This window comes from Loxodonta africana, chromosome 3 (genome assembly GCF_030014295.1).
Source record: "Loxodonta africana isolate mLoxAfr1 chromosome 3, mLoxAfr1.hap2, whole genome shotgun sequence".
NCBI classification, from domain to species: domain Eukaryota; kingdom Metazoa; phylum Chordata; class Mammalia; order Proboscidea; family Elephantidae; genus Loxodonta; species Loxodonta africana.
In genome coordinates this window covers 75,314,167-75,337,707 of record NC_087344.1, presented here as the reverse complement: position 1 = coordinate 75,337,707, position 23,541 = coordinate 75,314,167, and the positions used below count along the sequence as shown (strand labels likewise).

At 41.2% G+C, this 23,541-nt stretch overlaps 1 protein-coding gene across 4 annotated transcripts in view; it reads left to right on the top strand.

Annotated features, from left to right (window-relative positions):
- The window catches only part of RRAGC (Ras related GTP binding C), a 35,574-nt gene extending 12,079 nt beyond the window's left edge, over positions 1-23,495 (top strand). Inside the window, exons 6-8 of one of the 4 annotated variants that reach the window (XR_010321372.1) lie at positions 97-245; positions 21,721-21,866; positions 23,267-23,495. Coding sequence is in view for 3 of the 4 variants with exons in the window: in XM_064281761.1 (XP_064137831.1) it covers positions 97-245; positions 9,271-9,422 (301 nt within the window). In the remaining variant the exon portion in view is untranslated. The other 3 variants (XM_064281762.1, XM_064281761.1, XM_064281763.1) reach the window with 3 other exon arrangements.
- Positions 23,496-23,541: the final 46 nt, after the last annotated feature.

The window sequence follows — 23,541 nt, the reverse complement described above, 5'->3', positions numbered from 1 at the left end:
GGAAACTGGGTAGTAAGACGTGTTTAGATGCAAGTTAAGTGTAACAAAATGCTTAGCTGGGAAACTTAAAATGAAAAATATTTTCTTTTAAAATAGGTTAAAGGAAGATGGAAGTGGAAGTGCTTATGACAAAGAATCTATGGCAATTATCAAGCTGAATAATACAACTGTCCTTTATTTAAAGGAAGTGACTAAATTTTTGGCACTGGTCTGCATTCTTAGAGAAGAAAGCTTTGAAAGAAAAGGTAACGGCATTTAAAAAAATTATTATATAATTTGTCATAATTTTTTAGGCCCTTGAACACTACAGGCAATAATACTGCAGTGTTAGACACATGGTTACTTGAAAAAAAAAGTTCTAACTACTTTTACCCCTTCCCTTGTATAGTCCAGACTTTTTCTTTCTTTTGTCCTTTTTTTTTTTTTTCTTAATTAAGTTTTTTTATTTTGGCCTCTCTTACTTCAGAGGAATTCCTGGGTGGCAAAAACAGTTGTGTGCTCGACTATTAACTGACAGATTGGTGGTTCGAACCCACCCAGAGGCACCTTAGAAGGTAGGCCTGGCAACCTGCATCCAAAAGGTCACAGTCTTGAAAACCCTGTGGAGCAGTTCTACTCTGCACACATGGGGTCGCCATGAGTTGGAATCGACATAGTGGCAGCTGGTTTTTCTTACTTCAGATCCTTTCATTACCTGTTTAACACCTGCAGTTTTGGTTCCTTCTGAACCAATCTACTGAACCTTTTTTGAGAGGTTACCAGGTTACCTTCTGGCTGCATTCAGTGGCCGTTTCTCATTCCACAACCCCTTGAGTCTTGTGAGGCAGGGGACCCTATCAGTTCTTCCTTTCTTGAAGCTTTCTTTTCCCTTTGCTTCCCTAAAGCTGAACCTTCAGTGTTTTTTTGTTTGTTTCTTTGGCCACCTCTTCTGTTTTTCTTTTTCTCAGTCATGAGTGTTCTTCAGAGCCAAATCTTTCTGCTCACTTCTTTACTAATTCTCATTCTCCTGGTCAGCATATTCAATCCATGGCTTTGGCTAATCTTCTCTATTAGACTGATAGAAAAATTCACATTTCCAGCTTTTGGGCCTGTGTGCCAGTCTCATGTTTGGAGTTATTAGTACAGCATCCTCACTTAGATGTTTTGTTGTCTTGTCCATAGTGTCAAAAACTGATTAATTATTTTACTATTTCATGACCCTCCTGGCTCACCTGCTTCTCTCTCTAGTGATCCCGTTTTTTGTGTGTCCAAGCTGAGATGGCTTATAGTCAAGTAATCCTGTTAATTGCTGAAGGGGCCCTTGGAACTATTTTTTTGGTTTCCTTTCCATTTCTACTGTCAGTGGCTCCAGTCTAGGTCATCTTCTCTCTAGGCCTGTGGTATTGCAATAACTTCCTACTTGATACTATACAGGCATTCAGCAAGTATATATATACATATTAAAAGATAATAATTTTATTGTGTTTTTTGTGAAAGTTTACACAGGAAATTAGGTTCTCATTTAACAATTTCTATACATATTGTTCAGTGACATTGCTCACATTTTTCACAATATCAGCATTCTCATTATTTCCATTCTGGTTTTTCTGTTTCCATTAATCTACCTTCCCTGCCCCTCCTTGGCTTCTCATGTTTGGTCTAGGGTAACTGTTTACCATTTGGTTTCGTTTAGATGATTATTTTGAGGTGCACAGTACTCATGGGTGATATTATTTATTTTATGGGCCAGTCTGTCTTTTGACTGAAAGGTGACCTCTGGGAGTGGTTTGAGTTCCAAGTTTAAAGAGATCTCAGGGTGATAGTCTAGGGGGTTTATCTAGTCTTTACCAGTTCAGTAAGTTTGGCCTTTTTTTTTAGGAATTTGAGTTTTGTTCCACATTTTTCCTCCATTCTATTGTATCCCATTCTAATTGAGTGCCTGGTTGGAACAGTCAGTAGTGGTAGCCAGGCATCATCTAGTTCATCCAGTCTCAAGGTATGTGATGTTGTTGTTCATGTAGACTTGGTTCTGTAGCAGCAAGTATATATTGAGGGTCTAGTATGTATCATTTTTTATTTCAGAGGCAGACTGGTTTTCAGCAAATTAGTTTTATCATGTTATTTAATCACTAAAGGATTTGTGGTAGCTCTGTTATTTACTGCAACAAGTCCCAGCTCTTCTGCCTGAATTTTTATATATGTATATAGCATTTTAGATGAAGGTTTAAAGAGCAAATTAGTTTCTCATCTGCCTGAGTTCTTAGTGGAATATTTCAGGTATACAGAATATTGTAGATGAAACGAAAATGTATTCACTTTCGAGCTCAAGAAATAGAACGTTACAAATAGAGTTGAAGTCCTCTGTGTATTTCTCTCAGTTGAAATCCCTTCTTTCACGCTATGCTGAATTTAGTGTTTTATTTTTCCCATGCACAATTTATTCTCTTTATATCTATCCCTGAGCAGTGTAGAGTATCGTATAAACCTAAACCAAACCTGTTGCCGTCAAGTTGATTCATACTCATAGTGACCCTACAGGACAGAGTAGAACTGTCCCATAGGGTTTCCAAGGAGTGGCTGGTGAATTTGAACTGCTGACCTTTTGGTTAGCAGCCATAGCTCTTTTGCACCACGAGGGTATTGTATATCTTTATATAAAGTGTCATGTATCTTTATATAAATGGTATCAAAATCAAGTTTTCTGCAACTTGCTTGTTTCCTCCCATTCAAAGATGGTCTTGAGACTTACCCATATTGAGAACATGTAGCTCTAGTTCATCTGTTTTCGCTGCCATGCAGTATTCTATTGGTTGAATGTTCCACAGCTTATTTTCTTGTTGCTGGACATTTAGATTCTTTTTTTTAATTAACAGTAGTTCTGCAGCGAATATTTGTGAACAAGTCTGCCTTTGCACATGCGGAGACTTTTCTCTAGGGTATGTATTCCGGAGTGGAATTTCTGGGTTATAGCGTATATACGTTTTCAACTTTATCAGATGCTGCCAGACGGCTTTCAGAGCGGCTTACTGTTTTCACCCCTAGCAGCACTGGATGAGAGAGTTCTTGTCACACCACGTCTTTGATAATGCTTGATGTTATCAGATCATTTAATTCTTGTCAGTCTGGTAGGTGTGAAACGTTATTTCATTTGGTTTTAAGTTTTACTTCTTTAACTACTAGTCAGGGCAAGCATCTTTTCATGACTGTTCAGATTTCTTTGGTAATTTACCTGTTCATAGACCTTTATCTTTTTCTTGCTGATTCCTAACCCACTGCCCACTGCTCTCAAGTCGATTCCGAATCATAGTGACTCTATAGGACAGAGTAGAACTGCCCCATAGAGTTTCCAAAGAGCGTCTGGTGGATTTGAACTGTTGACGTCTTGGTTAGCATCCGCAGTAGCACTTAACCACTATGCCACCAGGGTTTCCCTACTGATTCTTAGGAGTTCTTTATTTTTCTTCATTCTAATCTTTTTGAAATTTTTTAGACTTTTAGGAAAATTTTTAGATACATACCAAAGTATAGGGAGATCAACACAATGACTGTCCACATACCTGCCTCCCAGCTTCAGCAGTCATTAACATGTTCACTCTGGTTTCATGTGTGCTCACTCTCTCATAGATTACTTTCTAACCTTTTATTGTGGAAACTGTCAAATATATATTTTTAAAAAGGTAGAGAAAATGTGTAATGAACCCCTTTGTACCCATCACCTAGATTTAACGATTACCTAAGTCATAGCCAATCTTATTTCATCTCTATTCCTCTTTGCCTGTTGTATTATTTTGAAGCAAATCATTTTGTCTATGGAGATTTTCATAGGTATCTCTAGAAAATGGTGCTCTTTTAAAAGCATAACGACTCATAGCGACCCTGTGTACAACAGAACAAAACACTGCCCAGTCCTGTGCCATCTTCACAGTCGTTGCTGTGTTTGAGCTCATTGTTGCAGCCACTGTGTCAGTAGATCTTGCTGAGGGTCCTCTTTTGCTGACCCTCTACCAAGCATGATGTCCTTCTCTAGGGACCAGTCCGTCCTGATAATCTGTCCAAAGCATGTGAGACAAAGTCTCACCATCCTTGCTTTTAAGGAGCATTCTGGCTGTACTTCTTCCTAGACAGAGTTGTTAGCTCTTCTGACAGTCCATGGTATATTCAGTATACTTTGCCAACACCATAACTCAAAGGTGTCACTTCTCCTTCATTCTTCCTTATTCATTGTTCAGCTTTCGTTCGCGTATGAGGAGGTTGAAAATACCATGGCTTGGGTCAGATGCATCTTAATCCTCAAGGTGACATCTTTGCTTTTTAATACTTTAAGGAGGTCTTTTGCAGCAGATTTGCCCAGTGCAAAAATAATATTACCATTAATAAGCTTGAAAAAAATGAGCAATTATTTCTGGTCAGTGTTCATGTTTCCCTAATAGTCAGTTTTATTTCACAGTTTTCATAGAAGTTAATTTTAGTGTAGTTGAATTTGTCAAAACTTTTTCTTTATAGTTTGTTTTTTTCCTGACTATTAAGGACCACTTTAATCTGGCTCTAACCTAGTTACTCAGACTAGATTCTCAGTGCTTCCTACTGCGAATTCTTCCATGCTTCTCTCTTCAGTCTTTGCTTTTGAACTGGTGCCTTCTGGTGTGAACCTCTGCAGAGAATTTGCGTTCCCACCCCAGACGTACTGAATCAGAATCTACATTTAACAAGATCTCCAGGTGATTTGTATGTATAATAAAATTTGAGAACCACTGCTGTACTGCTGGTTCTCAGAATTGGTCCTTAATCGGCAGCATTTAGCATCGCCTGGGAACTTGTTAGAAATGCCCGTTCTTGGCAGACGTTTCAGCCAGAAACAACTGGTTCCAAGCCGTGCTCCAGTGAGGCCAGTGTTTTTCCTACCCCCACCTGTGCTGTGTTCTCATTGTCAAGTCAATTTTGCTCCTCTTTCCTGTCTGGGCAAATCTTGCCTGTATCCCAGAGTTCTGCCTCATCCATGAAACTTCCATTGGATACATTTGTCCTGTACTTGGCTCTCCCTTCGCTGGGCTTCTTTCTCATTTGTAGTCAATTTGACATTAAGTGGTTTCTGACTTGTTTCTGGTGTGTTGGTTTATGCCCCAGCTAGCATCTCCTTAAGGAGCAGTGGTGGTGGAATGGTTAAGCGCTCATCTGCTAACTGAAAGGTCAGTGGTTCAGATCCACCAGCTGCTTCACAGGAGAAGGATAATAGTCTGAGTCTGTAAAGATTTACAGCCTTGAAAACCCCGTGGGGTTATTTCTACCCTGTCTAGAGGGTCACTGTGAGTCAGAATCGACTCACTGGCAGTGAGTTTGGTGGGTAGGAGCATCTCCTTAAAGGGATAAACCATATGTGCTGCTTATTTTGACCCATCGTTGCCTTTGTGTAGTACTGTTCCGTAAGGACTTACTGATTTTTGTCAAACCAAATATAAATTTTTGAAAATCACACCATGTTCAAGCAGGGCCAGACAATGTATTTTAATATTTTGTTTTGGCCTGAATGTGAATTGAGTGATTTGAAAACTTAGATGCCAGAGATGTTAATTCGGCCAAGGGTGACAGTCAAATTGCACATTTGTGGTCTAGCAGAATGTTGTGATGGGTATATGATGTCCAGCTGTTACGACTGAGGAGGCTGCTCTCTAGTTGAATGGCCCTCCCCCTGCAGAAAAACAAACAAAAGAAATCAAATCGGTTGCCATCAAGTCTATTCTGAATCATAGCGACCCTATAGGACAGGGTAGAGCTGCCCTGTAGGGCCCCCAAAGAGCAGATGGTGGATTGAAACTGCCGACCTTTTGCCTAGTAGATGAGCTTTTAACTGCAACACCACCTGAACTAGTTAAAAAATTTCAAGCAGTGTCTACCAGTTGGATTAGATTTGGCTGCGAACCTAAATAACAGTGGAAGTTTATTTCTATCTCACATCAAAGAAGTCTGGGACAGTTAACGCAGCTTTCCAGTTTCTTTGAGGACATAGGGTTTCTCTTTCTGCTCTGTCACTCTTAGCACTGGCTTCTAGTCTTGACGTCAATGCGTGATCAAATGACTCTCCTCGGGCTCCAGCCATCTCATCCATGTTGTGAGCATTAAGAAGGAACAGGGGTGGAGGAGAGAGTACATCCTCTTCCTTTGAAGAAGACCTCTCAGAAGACCCCCAACACTTGCACTTATCTCAGGGGTCAGAATTGGTCACGTGGCCAGACTTAACTTCAAAGAAGGCTGGGAGATGATTTTTTTTTTTTTAATTTTTTTTGTGTTTTAGATAAAAGTTTACAGAGCAAATTAGTTTCCCATTTGATAGTTTGTACATAAAGTGTTCCATGACATTGATTGCATTCCCCTCAATGTGCCAGCACTCTCCCCAATTCTACCCTGGGTTCCCCATTTCCTTTCGTCCTGATTTTCTTTTCCTTCTGCCCTCTCATCTTTGTTTTTGGGCAGATTTTGCCCTTTTGATCTTGTATAATTGTTCTAAGGGCATTAGAACGTTCCTTTCAAGTGTTGTTATTTTATGGGCCTGTTTATTGTTTGGAGCCCTGGTGACACCAGTGGTTAAGCGTTTGGCTGTTAACCAAAAGGTCAGCAGTTCGAATCTACCAGCTGCTCCTTGGGAACCTTATGGGGCAGCTCTGCTTCGTCCTGTGGGGTTGCTATGAGTGAGAATCTGCTCAACAGCAGTGGGTTTGGTTTTTTTGGGCTTATTATTTGGCTGAAAGGTTGTCTCCGTGAACGGCTTAGTTCCAGGTCAGAAGGCAAGGACTTTGCTATCTTGTTCCCTGCCATATCCTCAGAACCTAGGACAGTGCCTTGCACCCTGTAAGCACTTATGATGGATCGGATTGTGTCCCCCCAAAATATCTGGGGGGCTAGGTCATGATCCCTGGTATTGTGTGATTGTCCACTATTTTGTCATCCGATGCGGTTATCCTGTGTGTTGTAAATCCTCCTTCTGTGATGTTAATAAGGGAGGATTAGAGGCAGTTACGTTAATGAGGCAGAACTCAATCTACAAGATTAGGCTGTATCTTCAGTGAGTCTCGTTTGAGATATAAAAAAGAGAAGCAAACAGAGAGTCAGGGGGACCTCATACCACCAAGAAAGCAGCGCTGGGCACAAAGTGTGTCGTTTGGACCTAGGGTTCCTGTGCTGAGAAGCTCCTAGACCAGAGGAAGATTGATGACAAGGATCTTCCCCCAGAACTGATAGACAGGCTTCCCTGAAACTGGTGTCCCTGAATTAGGACTTCTAGCCTCCTAGACTATGAGAGAATAAATTTCTCTTTGTTAATGCCATCCACTTCTGGTATTTCTATTATAGCAGCACTAGATAACTAAGACATTTCCTCATTGCTTTACTTGGATTAATTACTGAAGTTAGTCTGTATTTCCTTATGGAGCCAGGGTGCATTTAAAACTTTTTGTACTAAGCACTGAAAAGATTAAGGTGGCCCCCACCCCCAAACAATTCAGAGTAAAAACAATATTAAATTATAAAATAAGTATAAGGAAGGAAGTCTAAAACATTTCTTTCTTTTTTCTCTTCTGGTGTCTATTTTGATGCATTTTTGGAGACAGCAACTTTTTGATTCTGAACAGTAGGTGGTAAGTGGCAGGAAGAAAGATGTTGGTGATAATAAGGCAGGTAGTATCCATGTTGTGAGTAGTTTTAGGTAGCTTTCCTGTTCGCTCTGTGGGAATGCCCTGTATGTGGAAATGATTTTTATGTGCTACTTTAGAACTATAGCCAATATTTAGAGTGGACAGAAGTCCTCATTACATCCCCAAGGATTTGAACAAGTAGGAACATTGTATTTTTATTTTGGGTGTTTAGGACTTGAGTCTGGAGAATGCTTTTGCTGATAGTCAAGTGTGAGAATGAACAAAGATCGGGAGACTTGTGTATGTGTGTGTAGTTGGTGGTATGCAGGGGGAAGAGAAAAGCCTCTTCGCTCTTCCCCGAAAGATGATAAAATTATTATGTATACATATTTAAATTGAGTTGGATTTTCAGCTCATTCCCATAGTTATGCTAACCCCACCATCGCTTGACCCAGAACTGACCATTCGATAGGCTCTTTATCAACATGCTCACCTATTCAGTTCATCCTTCACTTATCAAGCATACCTGCGCCTTGATCCAAGAACAGAGTGAAAGGCGGGGCGTGATTTGCCAGTCCAGAATGCCCTAGCACTCTTCCTCCAGGCTAGAAAGAAGCCAATCTCCTCTTCCAACTCCTGTGCCTAAGTTACTGTTCCGGAAGGATGCCACAGGGAGGAAAGTGGCTTTTTAGTTTTACTTTCCCCTTGAGTGATTCTAGTTTTTCAATCCTTCTCAACACTAGGTAACTCTGATAAATTGTAACATCATTCAGATGGGCCTCTCTTATTTGTATCCATTTCTAGGTTCTGAAGAATCATTCATGTGTTACCTGTTCTTACCCTGAACGTTTTCCCCCCAGGAGTTGAGATGTCCAGATAGTAGGAGTTTGTTTAGAAAAAAAAAAGAATTTTTTTTTTTTTACTAGATAAACATACTGAAACTTAAGTTTTTAGTGATAGTTGATTCTGTTATGATTTGTGTTTATACAGAAGTGTGTTTAAATTTAAAAAATTCCTCATCTGTTAAATAGTATCAAAAGCAATAACAATGCTTGGGCCATTTTGGTTTTCCAGGGCCCCAGTTTGTTGACATCCTTCTGTTTCAGTGTGTTCTGGGCAGTGGCCCCAGACACCAGATCTTGGAGGCCCCAGATGCCGCCTTAGAACCCTGTGACACAATGCTGACTCTGAGAGACCCTCCACTGCCAGGGCCTTTTCCCTTTATGGGCCTGACCTGAAAATACCTGGACTCTGTTTTTCTGCCTGAGTCTCTCCAGTCTTTTTCTGTGGATACATGAACATGATCATTCTAGCGATTTCTACCTGCTGGTCATTGCTGCCAACATTTTTGTAATTGTGATAGTAATACATGCTGTTTGTTAACAATTAAATGAATAGTATGAGAGCGTATATGCAGAAATCTAGTGGTGTATGTTATTGTCTAATCACCTTTCCTGCCCTATTGTCTACCATGTCCCCTGCCAGTTCCCAGCAACCAGTGTCGCTAATGTTGAGTATATGCTTTATCGTGTGTCCAACATAGAGAGTTCCTCAATTGGGTGTATCTTTTTTTGTAGACACATCAATTTTTTTCTGTCACCACATGTTTCTTATATATAATTCCACAGTTGGCATTCAGGATGCCTGATCTTTTTCTCCCTTACAGGTTTAATAGACTACAACTTCCACTGTTTCCGAAAAGCTATTCATGAAGTTTTTGAGGTGGGCGTGACTTCTCACAGGAGCTGTGGCCACCAGACCAGTGCGCCCAGCCTGAAAACGTTGACACACAATGGCACACCACGAAACGCCATCTAGCCTGAACCCCAGTGGTTGGGGCTCTGTGCCAGCTTGCTCTTCACTCCAGGGTCAGATGTCACGTGCTACAGCACAAGGGAGCTGCCGCTTGTGGGAACCTGGTGCCTGTCCCACTAGAGACAAGGGGTAGAGTTTCTCATTTGGATGGAAACCCCCTTCAACCGGTGGTGTACAACTGAAGCTACTATCTCTCTCTTTTTTTTTTTTCTTACATGGCAGAAAAGAATTCTAGAGACCACAGAACTCAAGTGTGTCTTTCCCCTCTTTTGGGTCCTACTTTACTAGTTGGGCTCTTTTGGACTTGGAGATGACACCGGTTACCTACCTTTGCCAGGGAATGTCACCATCAATTACCAGTTGAGAATAATAGAAAAAACTGAATTTTTATATGCTTCACTTAGGTTTTCATTTGAGTAGTCTTTAAAATTCCTGCCTCGCTTAAGTTCTAACACTGCCTCTCAGATTTCAATTTTGGACATTGCACACCTAAGACCTTTTAAATGCGTTTGCTTGCTAACTCAGAAGACAGGTAGTCTGGCTGCAGCAAAAGACATTCCTGTATTCGTTACTGAAGAAATGAGAGAAAATTTTATGCTGCATCAGCTGGAAGGCAAGGCTCAACAGTGGCTGCGTTAGTTCCTTTGGAAATGTTAAGGAAAAAACTCCGAAACTGAAGAAAATCTTGGACCTGTGTTTTTGGGTACCTCATGTCCGGGTTTTTTCTGTTGCGTTAGATAAATGATCATTATCAATGTAACAGGAAGTTAAAAAGAATCCTCCCACTCCGGTTTTCTCCTTCTAGGGGAGAAACTCCTTATGTCATTGAAATATAGATCACTCTTCTTTAATCTTGTCATCAGCCGCTGTATACCTTTTATTCTAAGCTATTGAGATTCCTTCAGAATTGCTGTTTTGTTGACCATGAATGACCCTAAGGCACTGGTGAAACTGTCCACTGGGAGTTGGAGCGAGCACATGGTGCCACAACATGTGTTGTTTCACATACTTTGTCTCCAGTATTCTGACACCAAGTGTCAACTGTGGTACTTTCTTTGCCTAGGATATTAATTCTTAATTGTTTCTTTTTTGTTGATGGTTGATACCCTTTCCGTTGATTTAAATTTACACATTATTTTTACTCCACATGCCTAATAGTCATATATTCCAAAGCCACTGGACCCCTTGAGTACATAAGTGCCACTGTTTTATGAAATATGTATATTCAGGTCTGTAAATCTAACAGTGTGACTTGGAGTGCTTCCCGCAGATGATCCTGACTGTTGAGTATTTACATGGACCATGGTGATATCCAAAAGAAAAATGCTTTTATATTTATAGATTATTTCCTTGAACTATATAAAATGGGTATCAATAAATGTATTTACTCCAAAACCAGTTTTTCTGTTTGCCTAAGGTGTGGGTGGGTGGGGTGATGGAACTTTGGATTGCCGCACCCTATCATTTTCTCATCTGTTCCCCCCTCCGCCTTCTTTTTGCTGCCTCATATAGCTAGAATTCCTTATGTTTCAGGACTTAAAAGTTCTTTCTTGGTTTAGGAATTTCATGGCCTGGTGTCCAGGCATCCCCTCTGGCTGATTTCTGCTTTAGGGTAGGAGGTCTAGGCCCAGGTAAAATGTTATTTTTGGTTGTGATGTTTCATACCAACAAATCTCACTCATGCTGGGGGAATATCAAAGGTCTTGCATAACTGATGCATTATACCCAAGCTAAGAAGGCATTAAGCAGATGAACTAAGTAGAATACCATATAAAAGTATACCAATTCCAGCTTGTTTTTTGTTTTTAGTTCCTGATACTCCTTGTTGACCCTTAAATGTCAGTTAAATCAATGTTGATCTGTATAAAGCCTTATACAGTTAGGTTAGATCTAAACTGGAGAAAAGTATACACTAGTTTTTTGAAATAGGGGAGGTAGGTGGAGGTTGGAAGATTTTTAATCTCATAATTGGACTACTGCAATGAGTTTGCCAAATGTGCAGACCAAGGGGACAGTCCTCCACAAGGCTGCCCTCGCTTCAGACACCAATTTTGCAAGTTCAGGGTCACCTTCATTTCTGACTAGCTGGCTACAAATCTGGGGGTCCCACAGACACCCTCAGGTTTGGTAATTCACTGGAAGAAGTCACAGAACTCCAGGAAATGCTATACTTACTATTAAAGTTTTTATTATAGCAAAAGGGTACAAATCAGAACTAGCCAAAGGAAGAGACACGTGGAGCAGAATCTGGGACTGAAGGTGTTTGAGATGTGAAGCTTCTGTGTCCTCATGGGTGTGTTACCTTCTAGGCATCTCCACGTGCTGGCAATATGGGCATGGAGTATTGCCAACCCAGGAAGCTTTGGCGTCTAGAGTTTTTATTGGGGTTTCATGACATACACATGATTGATTGAATCACCACCTACATGGTTGAACTCAATCTCCAGCTCCTCCCATTCCACTCTGAAGATGGGACTGATTACACATCACTCAAAGCCCCAACCCTCAAATCACATGGTTTGCTTTTGTAGTGGCCAGCCTCCACCCAGTGTCACCTTGCTAGCATAAATTATCAGGTGTGATCTGAGGGACACACCGTAAATAACCTGCTCCCGTCATTGAGGACATTCTAGGAGTTTGGAGGTTACCTCCAAGAACCTGAACAAAGGCCAGCCAAATAGAAGCTCAATTTTAAAACTGAAATGGAAATCACAAAAAAACAGTTTGAAAAGAACTCAAACTATCTAATCCTGTGTAATTTTTAAAATGTGGAAACAGGTCCAAGGAGGGTTATAGATAGGGTGACCATGTAACTTATCCTCCAAACCAGGATATTTTTGAGAGTGAAAGGGATGCCATTAATAATTATGCCAGAAAAACAGGTGTAAACTGGCTCTGTCCTGTAAAATAGGAATGCCTAATCTAGTCACAGATCTCTGGTGGTGGTAGGTGTCATCAAGTTGGTTCCAATTCATAGTGACCCTATGTATAACAGAACAAAATAGTGCCTGGTCCTATGCTATCCTCAGACGGTCGTTGCAGCCACGGTGTCCATCCATTTCATTGAGGTCTTCCTCTCTTTTGCTAAGACCTTACCAAGCGTGATGTCCTTCTCCAGGGACTGGCCCCTACTGATAACATCCAAAGCATGTGAGATGAAGTCTTGCCACCCTTCTAAGGAGCATTCTGGCTGTACTTCTTCCGAGACAGACTTGCTCATTTTTCTGGCAGTCCACAGAATATTCAGTATTTTTCGACTAGCTTAATTCAAAGGCGTCAATTCTTCTTTGGTCGTCTTTATTCATTGTCCAGCTTTCGCATTCATATGAGGCAATTTAAAATGCCATGGCTTGGGTCAGGTGCACCTTAGTCCTTTAAGTGACATCTTTGCTTTTGAACACTTCAAAGAGGTCTTTTGCAGCAGATTTGCCCAATGCAATGTGTTGTTTGACTTCCATGGGCATTGACTGAGAATCCAAGAAAATGAAATCCTTGACAACTTCAGTATTTTCTCCATTTATCATGATATTGCTTATTGGTCCAGTCGTGAGGATTTTTGTTTTCTTTATGTTGAGGTGCAATCCATACTGAAGATTGTAGTCTTTGATCTTCATCAGTAAGTCCTTCAAGTCCTCTTCACTTTCAGCAGGGAAAGTTGTGTCATCTGCATATTGCAGGTTGTTAATGAGTCTTCTTCTAATCCTGATGCCCCGTTCTTCTTTATACAGTCCAGCTTCTCGAATTGTTTGCTCAGCATACAGATTGAGTACGTGTGGTGAAAGGAAACAACCCTGATGCACGCCTTTCCCGACTTTAAACCACGCAGTATCCCCTTGTTTACACGACTGCCTCTTAGTCTATGACATAGATTGAATTGTGTCCCCCCAGAAATGTGTCAAGTTGGTTAGACCATGATTCCCACTATTGTGTGGTTGTCCTCCATTTTGTGATTGTAATTTTATGCTAAAGAGGATTAGGGTAGGATTGTAACACCCTTACTAAGGTCACATCCCTGATCCAATGTAAAGGGAGTTTCCCTGGGGTGTGGCCTGCACCACCTTACATCTTACAAGAGATGAAAGGGAAGCAAGCAGAGAGTTGGGGACTTCATACCACCAAGAAAGCAGTGCTGGTAGCAGAGCACGTCCTTTGGACCTGAGGTTCCTGCACTGAGATGCTCCCAGACCAAGGGAAGACTGGTATCACAAGGACCTTCATCCAGAGCTATCGAAGAAAGCATTCCACTGGAGCCTGCACCCTGAGTTTGGACAGTGAGAGAATAAACTTCTTTTTGTTAAAGCCATCCACTTGTGGTATTTCTGTTATAGTAGCACTAGATGACCAAGACGGTCTACGTACAGATTCCTCGTGAGCATAATGAAGTGTTCTGGAATTCCCATTCTTTGCAGTGTTATCCATAATTTGTTAGGATCCACACAGTCGAATGCTTTTGTGCATAGTCAATAAAACACAGGTAAACATCTTTCTCGTATTCTGTGCTTTCAGCCAGCATCCATCTGATATCAGCAACGATATCCCTCATTACTCATCCTTTTCTGAATCCAGCTTGAATTTCTGGCAGTTCCCTGTTAACTTACTGCTGTAGCAGCTACTTTTGAATGACCTTCAGCAACATTTTATTTGTGCGTGATATTAATGATAAAAAATAAAAAATAAACCCATTGCTGTCGAGTCACTTCCAACTCTATAGGACAGAATAGAACTGCCCCATAGGGTTTCCAAGGAACACCTGGTGGATTCCAACTGCTAAACTTTTGGTTAGCAGCTGTAGCCCTTAGCCACTATGGCACCAGGGTTTCTGACATTAATGATACTGTTCAGTAATTTCTGCATTCTGTTGGATCAGCTTTCTTGGTAATGGGCACAAATATGAATCTGTTCCAGTGATTGGCCAGGTAGCTGTCTTCCAAATTTCTTGGCATAGACGAGTGAGCACCTCCAGGCTACATCTGTTTGTTGAAACATCTCAATTGGTGTTCCATCAATTCCTGAAGCCTTGTTTTTTTGCCAATGTCTTCAGTGCAGCTTGGACTTCTTCCTTTAGTACCATTGGTTCTTGATCATATGCTACCTCCTGAAATGGTTGAACAGCGACCAATTCTTTTTGGTATAGTGACTCTGTGTATTCCTTCCAGTTTCTTTTGATGCTTCCTGAGTCCTTTAATATTTTCCCCCATAGAATCCTTCAACATTGCAACTCGAGGCTTGAATATTTTCTTCAGTTATTTTAGCTTGAGAAATGCCAAGTGTGTTCTTCCTTTTTGGTTTCCTAATTCCAGGTCATTGCACATTTCATTATCATACTTTACTTTGTTTTCTTGAGCTGCCCTTTGAAATCTTCTGTCCAGCTCATTTACTTCATCATTTCTTCCTTTTGCTTTAGCTACTCGACATTCAAGAGCAAGTTCCAGAGTCCCTTCTGACATCCATTTTGGTCTTCTCTTTCTTTCCTGTCTTTTTAATACCACTTGCTTTTTTATATATGATGTCCTTCATGTCATTCCACAACTCGTCTCTGGTCATTAGTGTTCAATGTGTCAAATCTATTCTTGAGATGGTTCTAAACTTAGGTGGGATATATTCAAGGTTGTATTTTGGCTCTTGTGGACTTGCTCTGATTTTCTTCAGCTTCAGTTTGAGCTTGCATATGAGCAATAAATGGTCTTTTCCACAGTTGGCCCCTGGCCTTGTTCTGACTGATGATATTGAGCTTCTCCATCATCTCTTTCCACAGAGGTAGTTGATTTGATTCCTGTGTATTCTAACTGGCAAGGGCCATGTGTATAGCCTCTGTTTATGTTGTTGGAAAAAGGATTTGCAATTAAGAAGTTGTTGGTCTTGCAAAATTCTATCATGCCATCTCCTTCGTCATTTCTATCACCAAGGCCATGTTTTCCAACAACTGTTCCTTCTTTGTTTCCAGGTTTCGCACTCCTATCACCAGTAATTATCAGTGCATCTTGACTGCATGTTTGATCAATTTCAGACTGCAGAAGTTGGTAAAAATCTTCAGTTTCCTCATCTTCGGCCTTAGTGGTTGGTGCCTAAATTTGGTGTCTAAGTTAATAGTTGTATTAACTGGTCTTCTTTGTAGGCCTATGGATGTTGTCATATCACTGACAGCATTGTATTTCAGGATATATCTTGAAATGTTCTTTTCGAAGATGAACGTGATGCCATTCCGCTTCAATTTGTAATTTTTGGCATAGTAGATCATGTGATTGTCTGATTCAAAATGATGAATACCAGTCCATTTCAGGTCACTAATTCTTCTTTTTTTTTTTTGGCTTTAACAAAGAGAAATTTACTCTCTCACAGTCTGGTAGCATACAAGCCTAAATTCAAGGTGTCAGCTTCAGCGGAAGGCTTTCTCTGTCTGCTCTGGAGGAAAGTCCTTGTCATCAATCTTCCCTTGGCCTGGGAGCTTCTCCACGCAGGGACCCCCAGTCCAAAGGATGCTCTCTGACCCTGGTACTGCTTTCTTGGTGGTATGAGATCTTCATGCCTCTCGGCTCGCTTCTTTCTTTTATATCTCAAAAGAGATTGGCTTAAGACACTGTCTCATCTTGTAGATCTCATTAATATAACTGCCACTAATCCATCTCATTACATCATAGTCATAAGATTTACAACACATAGGGAAATCACATCACAGGACAAAATGGTAGACAATCATACAATACTGGGAATTATGACCTAGCCAAAATGACAGATATTTTTTGGGGGCACAATTCAATCCATGGCACCCTGAATTCAGACTTCCAGCCTCCTGAACTTGAGGAAATAATTTTCTGCTTGTTAAAGCCACACAACTGTGATATTTGTGTTATGACAGCACTAGGTAACTAAGACGCTTACTGAAGTCTTTTATTAGTTGTAATAATTTATTTGTAGATTAAAAAAAAATTTGAGAATTCCAAATGCTTTTCTCTGTGGAGTAATTTGCAAAACAGTTACAGGAAGCAGAGTGCAGAGAGAGCCAGAGGACAGGAAGGGGCTTGGTCAGCTCGCTAATTCTTAAGATATCAATGTTTATGTGTTTCATTTCATTTTTGAGGACTTCCAGTTTTCCTAGATTCATGCTTCATACATTCCGGGTTTAAATTACTAATGAATACTTGCAGCTGTTTCTTCTCATTTTGTGTTGTGCCATATCTGCAATGAAGGTCCCAAAAGCTTGACTCCATCCATGCCATTAAAGTTGACACTACTTTGAGAAGGCAACTCTTCCCCAGCCGTATATTGAGTGCCTTACAACCTGAGAGGCTCATCTTCCAGCACTATATCAGACAATATTCCGTTATTCATAAGGTTTTCATTGGCCAGTTTTTCCAGAAGTAGACCTCCAGTTCCTTCTTCCTACTCTGTCTTAGCCTGGGAGCTCTGCTGAAACCTGTCCACCATGGATGACGCTGCTGGTATTTGAAATACTGGTGGCATAGCTTCCAGCATCACAGCAACACGCAGCCACCAGGGTATGACAAATTAACAGGGAAGTAACCTAAAAACAAAAACAAAAACAAAAAAAACGCATTGCTGTAGAGTTGATTTGGACTCATAATGACCATATAGGATAGAGTAGAACTGTCTCATAGGATTTCCAAGGAGCACCTGGTGGTTTCAAACCACTGACCTTTTGGTTAGCAGCCATAGCTCTTAACAACTATGCCACCAGGGTTTCCAACAGAGGAGTGGCGGGTCATAAATCTAGTTAGTGGTAAAATGGGGCCCGTACTTCAGATCTGGCAGCCTAGTGCTGTCTACCTTCAGCCTCATGCTCCTCATTGGTTATATGGAGAAAATACTTCAAGATGATTGTGTTGTTGTTGGGTGCTATCAAGTTGATTCTGGCTTATAGTGACCCCGTATGACAGAGTAAAACTGCCCTGTAGGGTTTTCTTGGCTGTAATCTGTATAAAAGCAGGTCTTTCTCCCATAGAGCGGCAGGGTGGGTTTGAACAGCCAGCATTTTGTTTAGCAGCTGAGCACTTAATCGTTGTGCCACCAGGGGTCCTTTCAAGATAATTGTAGTTGGTGCATTAAAAAAAACAAAAAACAAAAAACACTACAACCAAACCTGTTGCCGTTGATTCCAACTCATGGCAACCCCGTGTCTTACAGAATAGAACTGCTCCATAAGGTTTTCTTGGCTGTAGTCTTTATGAAAGCAGATTGCCAGGCCAGGCCTCTCTTCCATGGTGCCTCTGGGTGGATTTGAACTGCCAGCCTTTAGGTTAGCAGTCGAGCACAAACCATTTGTACCACCCAGGCAACATGTAAGTGTTATTTTTACTACTACTGAAAATTATAAATTCAGGGAATGATTGAGGAGTAAAAAGTGAAGCAGAAATAAAGTGAATGAGGACAGGAGACAGCTTGGGAAGAAGGAAATAGAAGAACTATGTAAAACTATTAAGAAGGATTTGCCTGAGATGTTTTGCATCCATATGGACATTTATCTGTACCAGGCTACCTCAGAGAAAGCCAGGACAGATAGTTAAAACAATACATTTAAAATATTTTGTGGCAAGATATTTTAGCTATTCTACATACCACTACATCTCCAGTTCAAACAGAGATAAACACACGTACGCACACGTGCACATATATGCATAAACACACACATGTAATGATGTCCCAATATAGAATGCTAAAGGTATCTGCGAGTTGCAGTCATTTACCTTCTACATTGAGTTCTATCCTTAGACAATCTGTTGCTGTCAGGTCTATTCCTATTCCTAGAGACCCTTTAGGACAGAAACCACAGGGTTTCCAAGGCTGTAATCTTTACAGAAGCAGACTGCCACATCTTTGTCCTGCTGAGTGGCTGGTGGGTTCAAACCACTGATCAAACTTTGGTTAAAAGCCAATTACTTTAACCACTGTACCACCAGGGTTCCTTTATACAAACACATGATTTAAAAGATAAAATTATGATAGTCATAAGATTTGTAACTGGGGAAAGCCGTGTGTGTGATTTGTGGACTTTGGTTTGATTCTGTATTTCGTTCTTTTTGTTTGGCAAATGCTGAAAGTGCATCCAATTATTCAGAAAAGATTATTAATGAATACGGTTATTTTTTCCTAGTGAAGTGGAAAAGCCAAAAGACCTGTTGCTGTCGAGTTGATTCCAACTCATAGTGACCCTACAGGACAGAGGAGAACTGCCCCATAGGGTTTCCCAGGGGTGGCTGGTGGATTCAACAACTGCTGACCTTTTGGTTAGCAGCTGAGTTCTTAACCACTACACCACCAGGGATGTCAAAATCTAAAAAATTCCCCCTCTTACATCTAGGTCAATTGGCATAACAAAGTTTATAAAGAAAATGTTCCACATCCTACTTTGGTGAGTAGCGTCTGGGGTGTTAAAAGCCTGTGAGAGGCCAGGTAAGATACATCTATTGGTCCCATCTCACTAGAGCAAAGGAGAATGAAGAAAACCAAAGACATGAGGAAAATACTAGCCCAAAAGACTAAAGGACCACATGAAACAGAGATTCCACCAGCCTGAGACCCGAACTAAATGGTGCCCACCTACCACCAATGACCACCCTGACAGGGAACACAACAGAGAGTCCTGGACAGAGCAGGAGAAAAATGCAGAACAGAATTCAAATTCACGTAAAAAGACCAGACTTACTGATCTGACGGAGACTGGAGGAACCCCCGAAACTATGGCCTCCGCATGCTCTGCTAACCCAGAACTGAAACCACTCCCAAAGGCCACTTTTCAGCCAAAGATTAGACAGGCCTATAAAAGGAAAAATAACACGTGGGAAACGTGCTTCTTAGCCCAATCAAATACATGAGACCAAATGGACAGTTACTGTCCAAAAGCAGGACGAGAAGGCAGGAAGGGACAGGAATTGGAAGAACGGACACAGGGAACTGGGGGTGGAAAGGGAGAGCAGGCTGTCACGTTGTGGGGATTGCAACCAATGTCACAAAACAATATGTGTATAAATTTTTGAATGAGATATTAATTTGAGCTGTAAACTTTTGCCTAAAGCACGATAAAAAGAAACAAAAATAAAAGCTCCCCCTCCTTCCCCTTTGGGAGCCCTGAAGAAACATAGTCTCGAAAGGGCATGTGAACACCAGTTGGGCAAAGTCGAAGTCCAGAAACAGTGTTTCTGTTCATAGTAGCTTCCCTGCATTGCTTCTTCAGTTAGGAGATTTTGGACTTAAAGAGCATCCAGGAAGGATGTGAAGTGAAGGGATAGCAACTATTACCAATTTTTTCAGGTGGTTTATATGTGTTATCTCGTGTAACCTTCACAACCCTTTCCGAGGTGGGTACAGATGGGGAAACAGGCACCGAGAAACTACATTGTGAAGTAGGTGGAGTTGGAATTGGAACCTGCAGTCTGATTCCAGAACCCAAATCTTTAAATTGCCACTCTTCCTTGCTTCCCTAGTAGGAAGGGAGGGTTTGCTCATCGGGTGTTTTGCAGAAAGAGGTTTCTATAGGGTTCTATAGTTAAATTTTGAAAATATGCATTCTGTAGTCTCCTTTTGGAGATTTACTATGTACATTCAAATATTAAAGGCTCTGAGAAGCCCTGCAATAAAGAAACCTATTTGCCTTGATTTATAGTCCATATTCCTAAATTTATTTGCCCCTTTAAGAAACGCCTACAAAAGCAGTGTGTAGTAAATATGCTGAAGGACACTATTGAAATGTTTTCAGTGGGATTGAATGTATGACTTTCCTACCATTTCCCAAGTGTCTTAATAAAATTGTCAGCAACCTGGTTGTACAACAGAGTGAAGCTGAGTAAAGCTCAGTTTCAAAATTGAGTTTAGTAACTCATGCTGCTCCTTCAGCCTGGGGCCTACTTCCCTTGGCCTGTAGAAACTCTATGCTTTCTGCCAAGCTCAGTTTAAAGGCCACATCCTCCACAAAAGCCCTCTAACTACCCCCTTTCCCTCACCGCCCACCCCCTCACTGTGCGTGGGTTTGGTCTCTGCACCTGTTTATTGGTTAGCTAGTCCAACACCTGTCCTTGTAGGTATTGAGGGGGGACGTGTAGCATTTCTTCAATCTTCCATATGTTGAGGAAAAGCCTTTGCTCATTTAAACCATGTCTCATCCCAGCTTTGATGAAAAGGCAGAGGTGCCTTTCTGGCCTGGGCAGTAGCTTGTCTGGCATTTCACTGGGTTTGGCTCTGGTGTGCAAGTCCTCAGTGTTTGGCCTCTAGGTGGCGGTGTTGTATTATTTAAACACTGCTCTAGCTTTCTGGTTCCTGCATATTTGCTGTGTTCTGAAAGTTAAAATTGCCTGTATCACCCAAAGGTGCTCTTAACTTGGAGAGCCAAAGAACTCCTGAAGTTATTTTCCTTGAATAATATTCAGGACCAACACTGATTTGAGGCATTTTATTGGAAGTAAAGCAGTTTGCTATTTGTGTGTGTGTTACCAGCTTTTTAACAAGGAAGGTTGAATAGGACAAGGTGATAACACTTGCTTCCAGGATTACTGGCCTACGTACAAAGGGGCCTTAAGAAGACAGCTCTATTCACATCCCTATAGTAGGCAGAATTACTTGCTCCCTAAACTATTCCGTGTAGATGATCCCTTGTATTCTTAAAGATTTCCATGGAAGGAAATGCCATGTATTTGAATTAAAATATTCACTTTCATCGCCTTCCTTTGCCTCAAATGAGGTTTGTTGTAATTATTTCAGATTTGGCGTTGAGAGCTAAAACACTGCAGAAGAAAAGGCTGTATGTAACACATTATCCTTTCATGGGCACTTGTTTTTCTCTCTTCTAGAGCATATCTTCTATGATCCCCAGTGTGACTTTGTTCTGCAAAGACAGATTTTAATGTAAAAAAGAACTAGATACAGCAATGCATCTTCAGACCTGTTTAAAATATAGTTGAGAAAATTGCAAAGGACAGTTATAATGGGGAACTGAATGGAAGGAAACTAGTTGGCCCCTACAATGTGCTCATTACTACAGTGTGTTGGCCTCAGTGTGCTGCAACTTCCACTTTAAGAGTCTTACATTTAGAAAGCGTCTTTTGAATTCAAGTGATCAAATATCAGAAGGCACATGGGAGCTGGTTAATTTGGTTTAATACAACATAACCTGCAGAACAGATAGAAGCTTGGTCATAAACATGGAATATTAATTTTCTACAGTGTTCTTTCTTTTTTTAAAAAGAGGTGCTGTTACACGTGCTTGGTAAATTGTAACTTTCTCTCCCTTCCTTCCTTTCCGTGTCCCCTCCCTTGTCCCTATTCAAATTGGCATGCAAACTTCATGTTCTAGGTAATGAGTAAGCTGAGAAGAAAATGTTAATTTATTTGAGCCAACCCGCTGTATCATATTCTGAAAGCAGTGCAAGGACTCTCTACCCTGGGATTTTGTCACAGAAAAGGCATTGGCTTTATAGCTTTGGAAGATGAACTGAGAAGGTGAGCCCATAGCTCTACTAACCTTCTCCCTAATACCTTCCTTGACTTTGGAAATGGAGCCGTTTGCCATTTCCATGCTGGAGGATGCTTTTCTGCTGCACTGTAGCTCTTCCTGGTCAGGTGTCTAAGGCTGAAGACTCTTTGGGCTCTATTTCTTCACTGCATGACCCCTAGGGCATTCTAGTGATGGAAATGCAATGGTTGAGCCAGTCAGGCTGTTTGGAAAAAAAGAACTCATGTAGGTGTCAGTGGACGTTCTCTGGGCAACTGGAGTGATGAAGCTGGATGGCAGGGAAGAAGGCTGAGCTGGGGATGGTGCTAGCACACTGAGGGGAACCACATTGTTTTGTAGGAAGGGCCATGGTCGATCGACGGAAGGAGGACGCTAGGAAGTAGAATGGTCATTGCAGTGAGAAGGAAACCAGGTGGAGAAGGGCATGCTCAACAATGAAATGCAGCACAGAGACCTGAAGGATGAGAACAGACAAGAGGCCTTCATTTTGCCTAGGAGAGGTGGTCTTGGAAGTCCTCCACGCTGGAGGTCTGGTCCACTTCATACTTCTGTGGGTCCTTGACTCTCCTCTTCCAATGTATTATTAAGCCCTTAAATGTCTCACTCCTGATTTCTTTCAGATACATGATAATGGTTGTAAAAGTGCTTGTTTAACAACGGTATCGTTTTTCATTTTACCTCAGACCAGGCCCTTAACATATTTTATCTCGATTCTTATAGCAGCCTTAACACTTGTCTCTTAGATTCTTGTTTTTCAAAATTTGGGCTAGCCTATAATAACAATAGTACTATTTTTGCCATAATTATTGTAAGTATTAGCATTAGTATTATAAACTAATATTTGTGTGCTTATAGCTTGCCAGCCATTGGGCTAAGAGCTTTACTCATACTCTCGTATTTAATTCATCCTCCTCGTGAGGTTGGAGCTATTGTAGCCCATTTTACAGATGAGAAAACTGAGGCACAGAGAGGGACTTGAAAGCACATATTGCTAGCTATTGGCAGAGCTTGGACTTGAAGTCCCGTCTATCTGACATCTGAGAAAAATACCTGCCTTCTTGGTTGTAGCAGTCAGGGCTCCTTAGAGGCTGAGTCATTCTGCAAAAGGAAGGAAGGAAGATAGATACACAGGGACTCTGAACAGCTTATTCCAGAGCTCTTTGAGAGTAGCTATGCATTGTGGCAGAGGCAGGGCGTCAGTTCACCAGACAAGCTTCCTCTTCTTCTGGGGCACAGGGATAACATTTCCACTTTCCCTTGCCATTAGGGATGGCCACGGGACTGGGTTCTAGCCAACAGAATGTGAATGAAAGTGTACAGCATTTCCAGGCGTGGCCCATAACATCCTCTCATGAATGACCTTCCATGCTCTTTCCCCTTCTACCAGATTGCTGCGGCAACATTGCTGACAATGTGGAGCTTTGACCTGAAAGGAACCTGGGTTCCTGAATCACTGTGGAGGATCGTCTGCTGACCAGATGCTCTTGCTTCGGACTACTATATAAGCAGTAAATAAGAGTCTGTGATGTTAAGCTTTTGAGATTGTGGGCTTTGTTACATCAGCTAATGCTATCCTAATACACCTGTATGCTATGTGGGTCATGATTTATTTCTTTTTGTTTATTAATTTACTTTTATTGTTGGGAAACCCTGGTGGTGTAG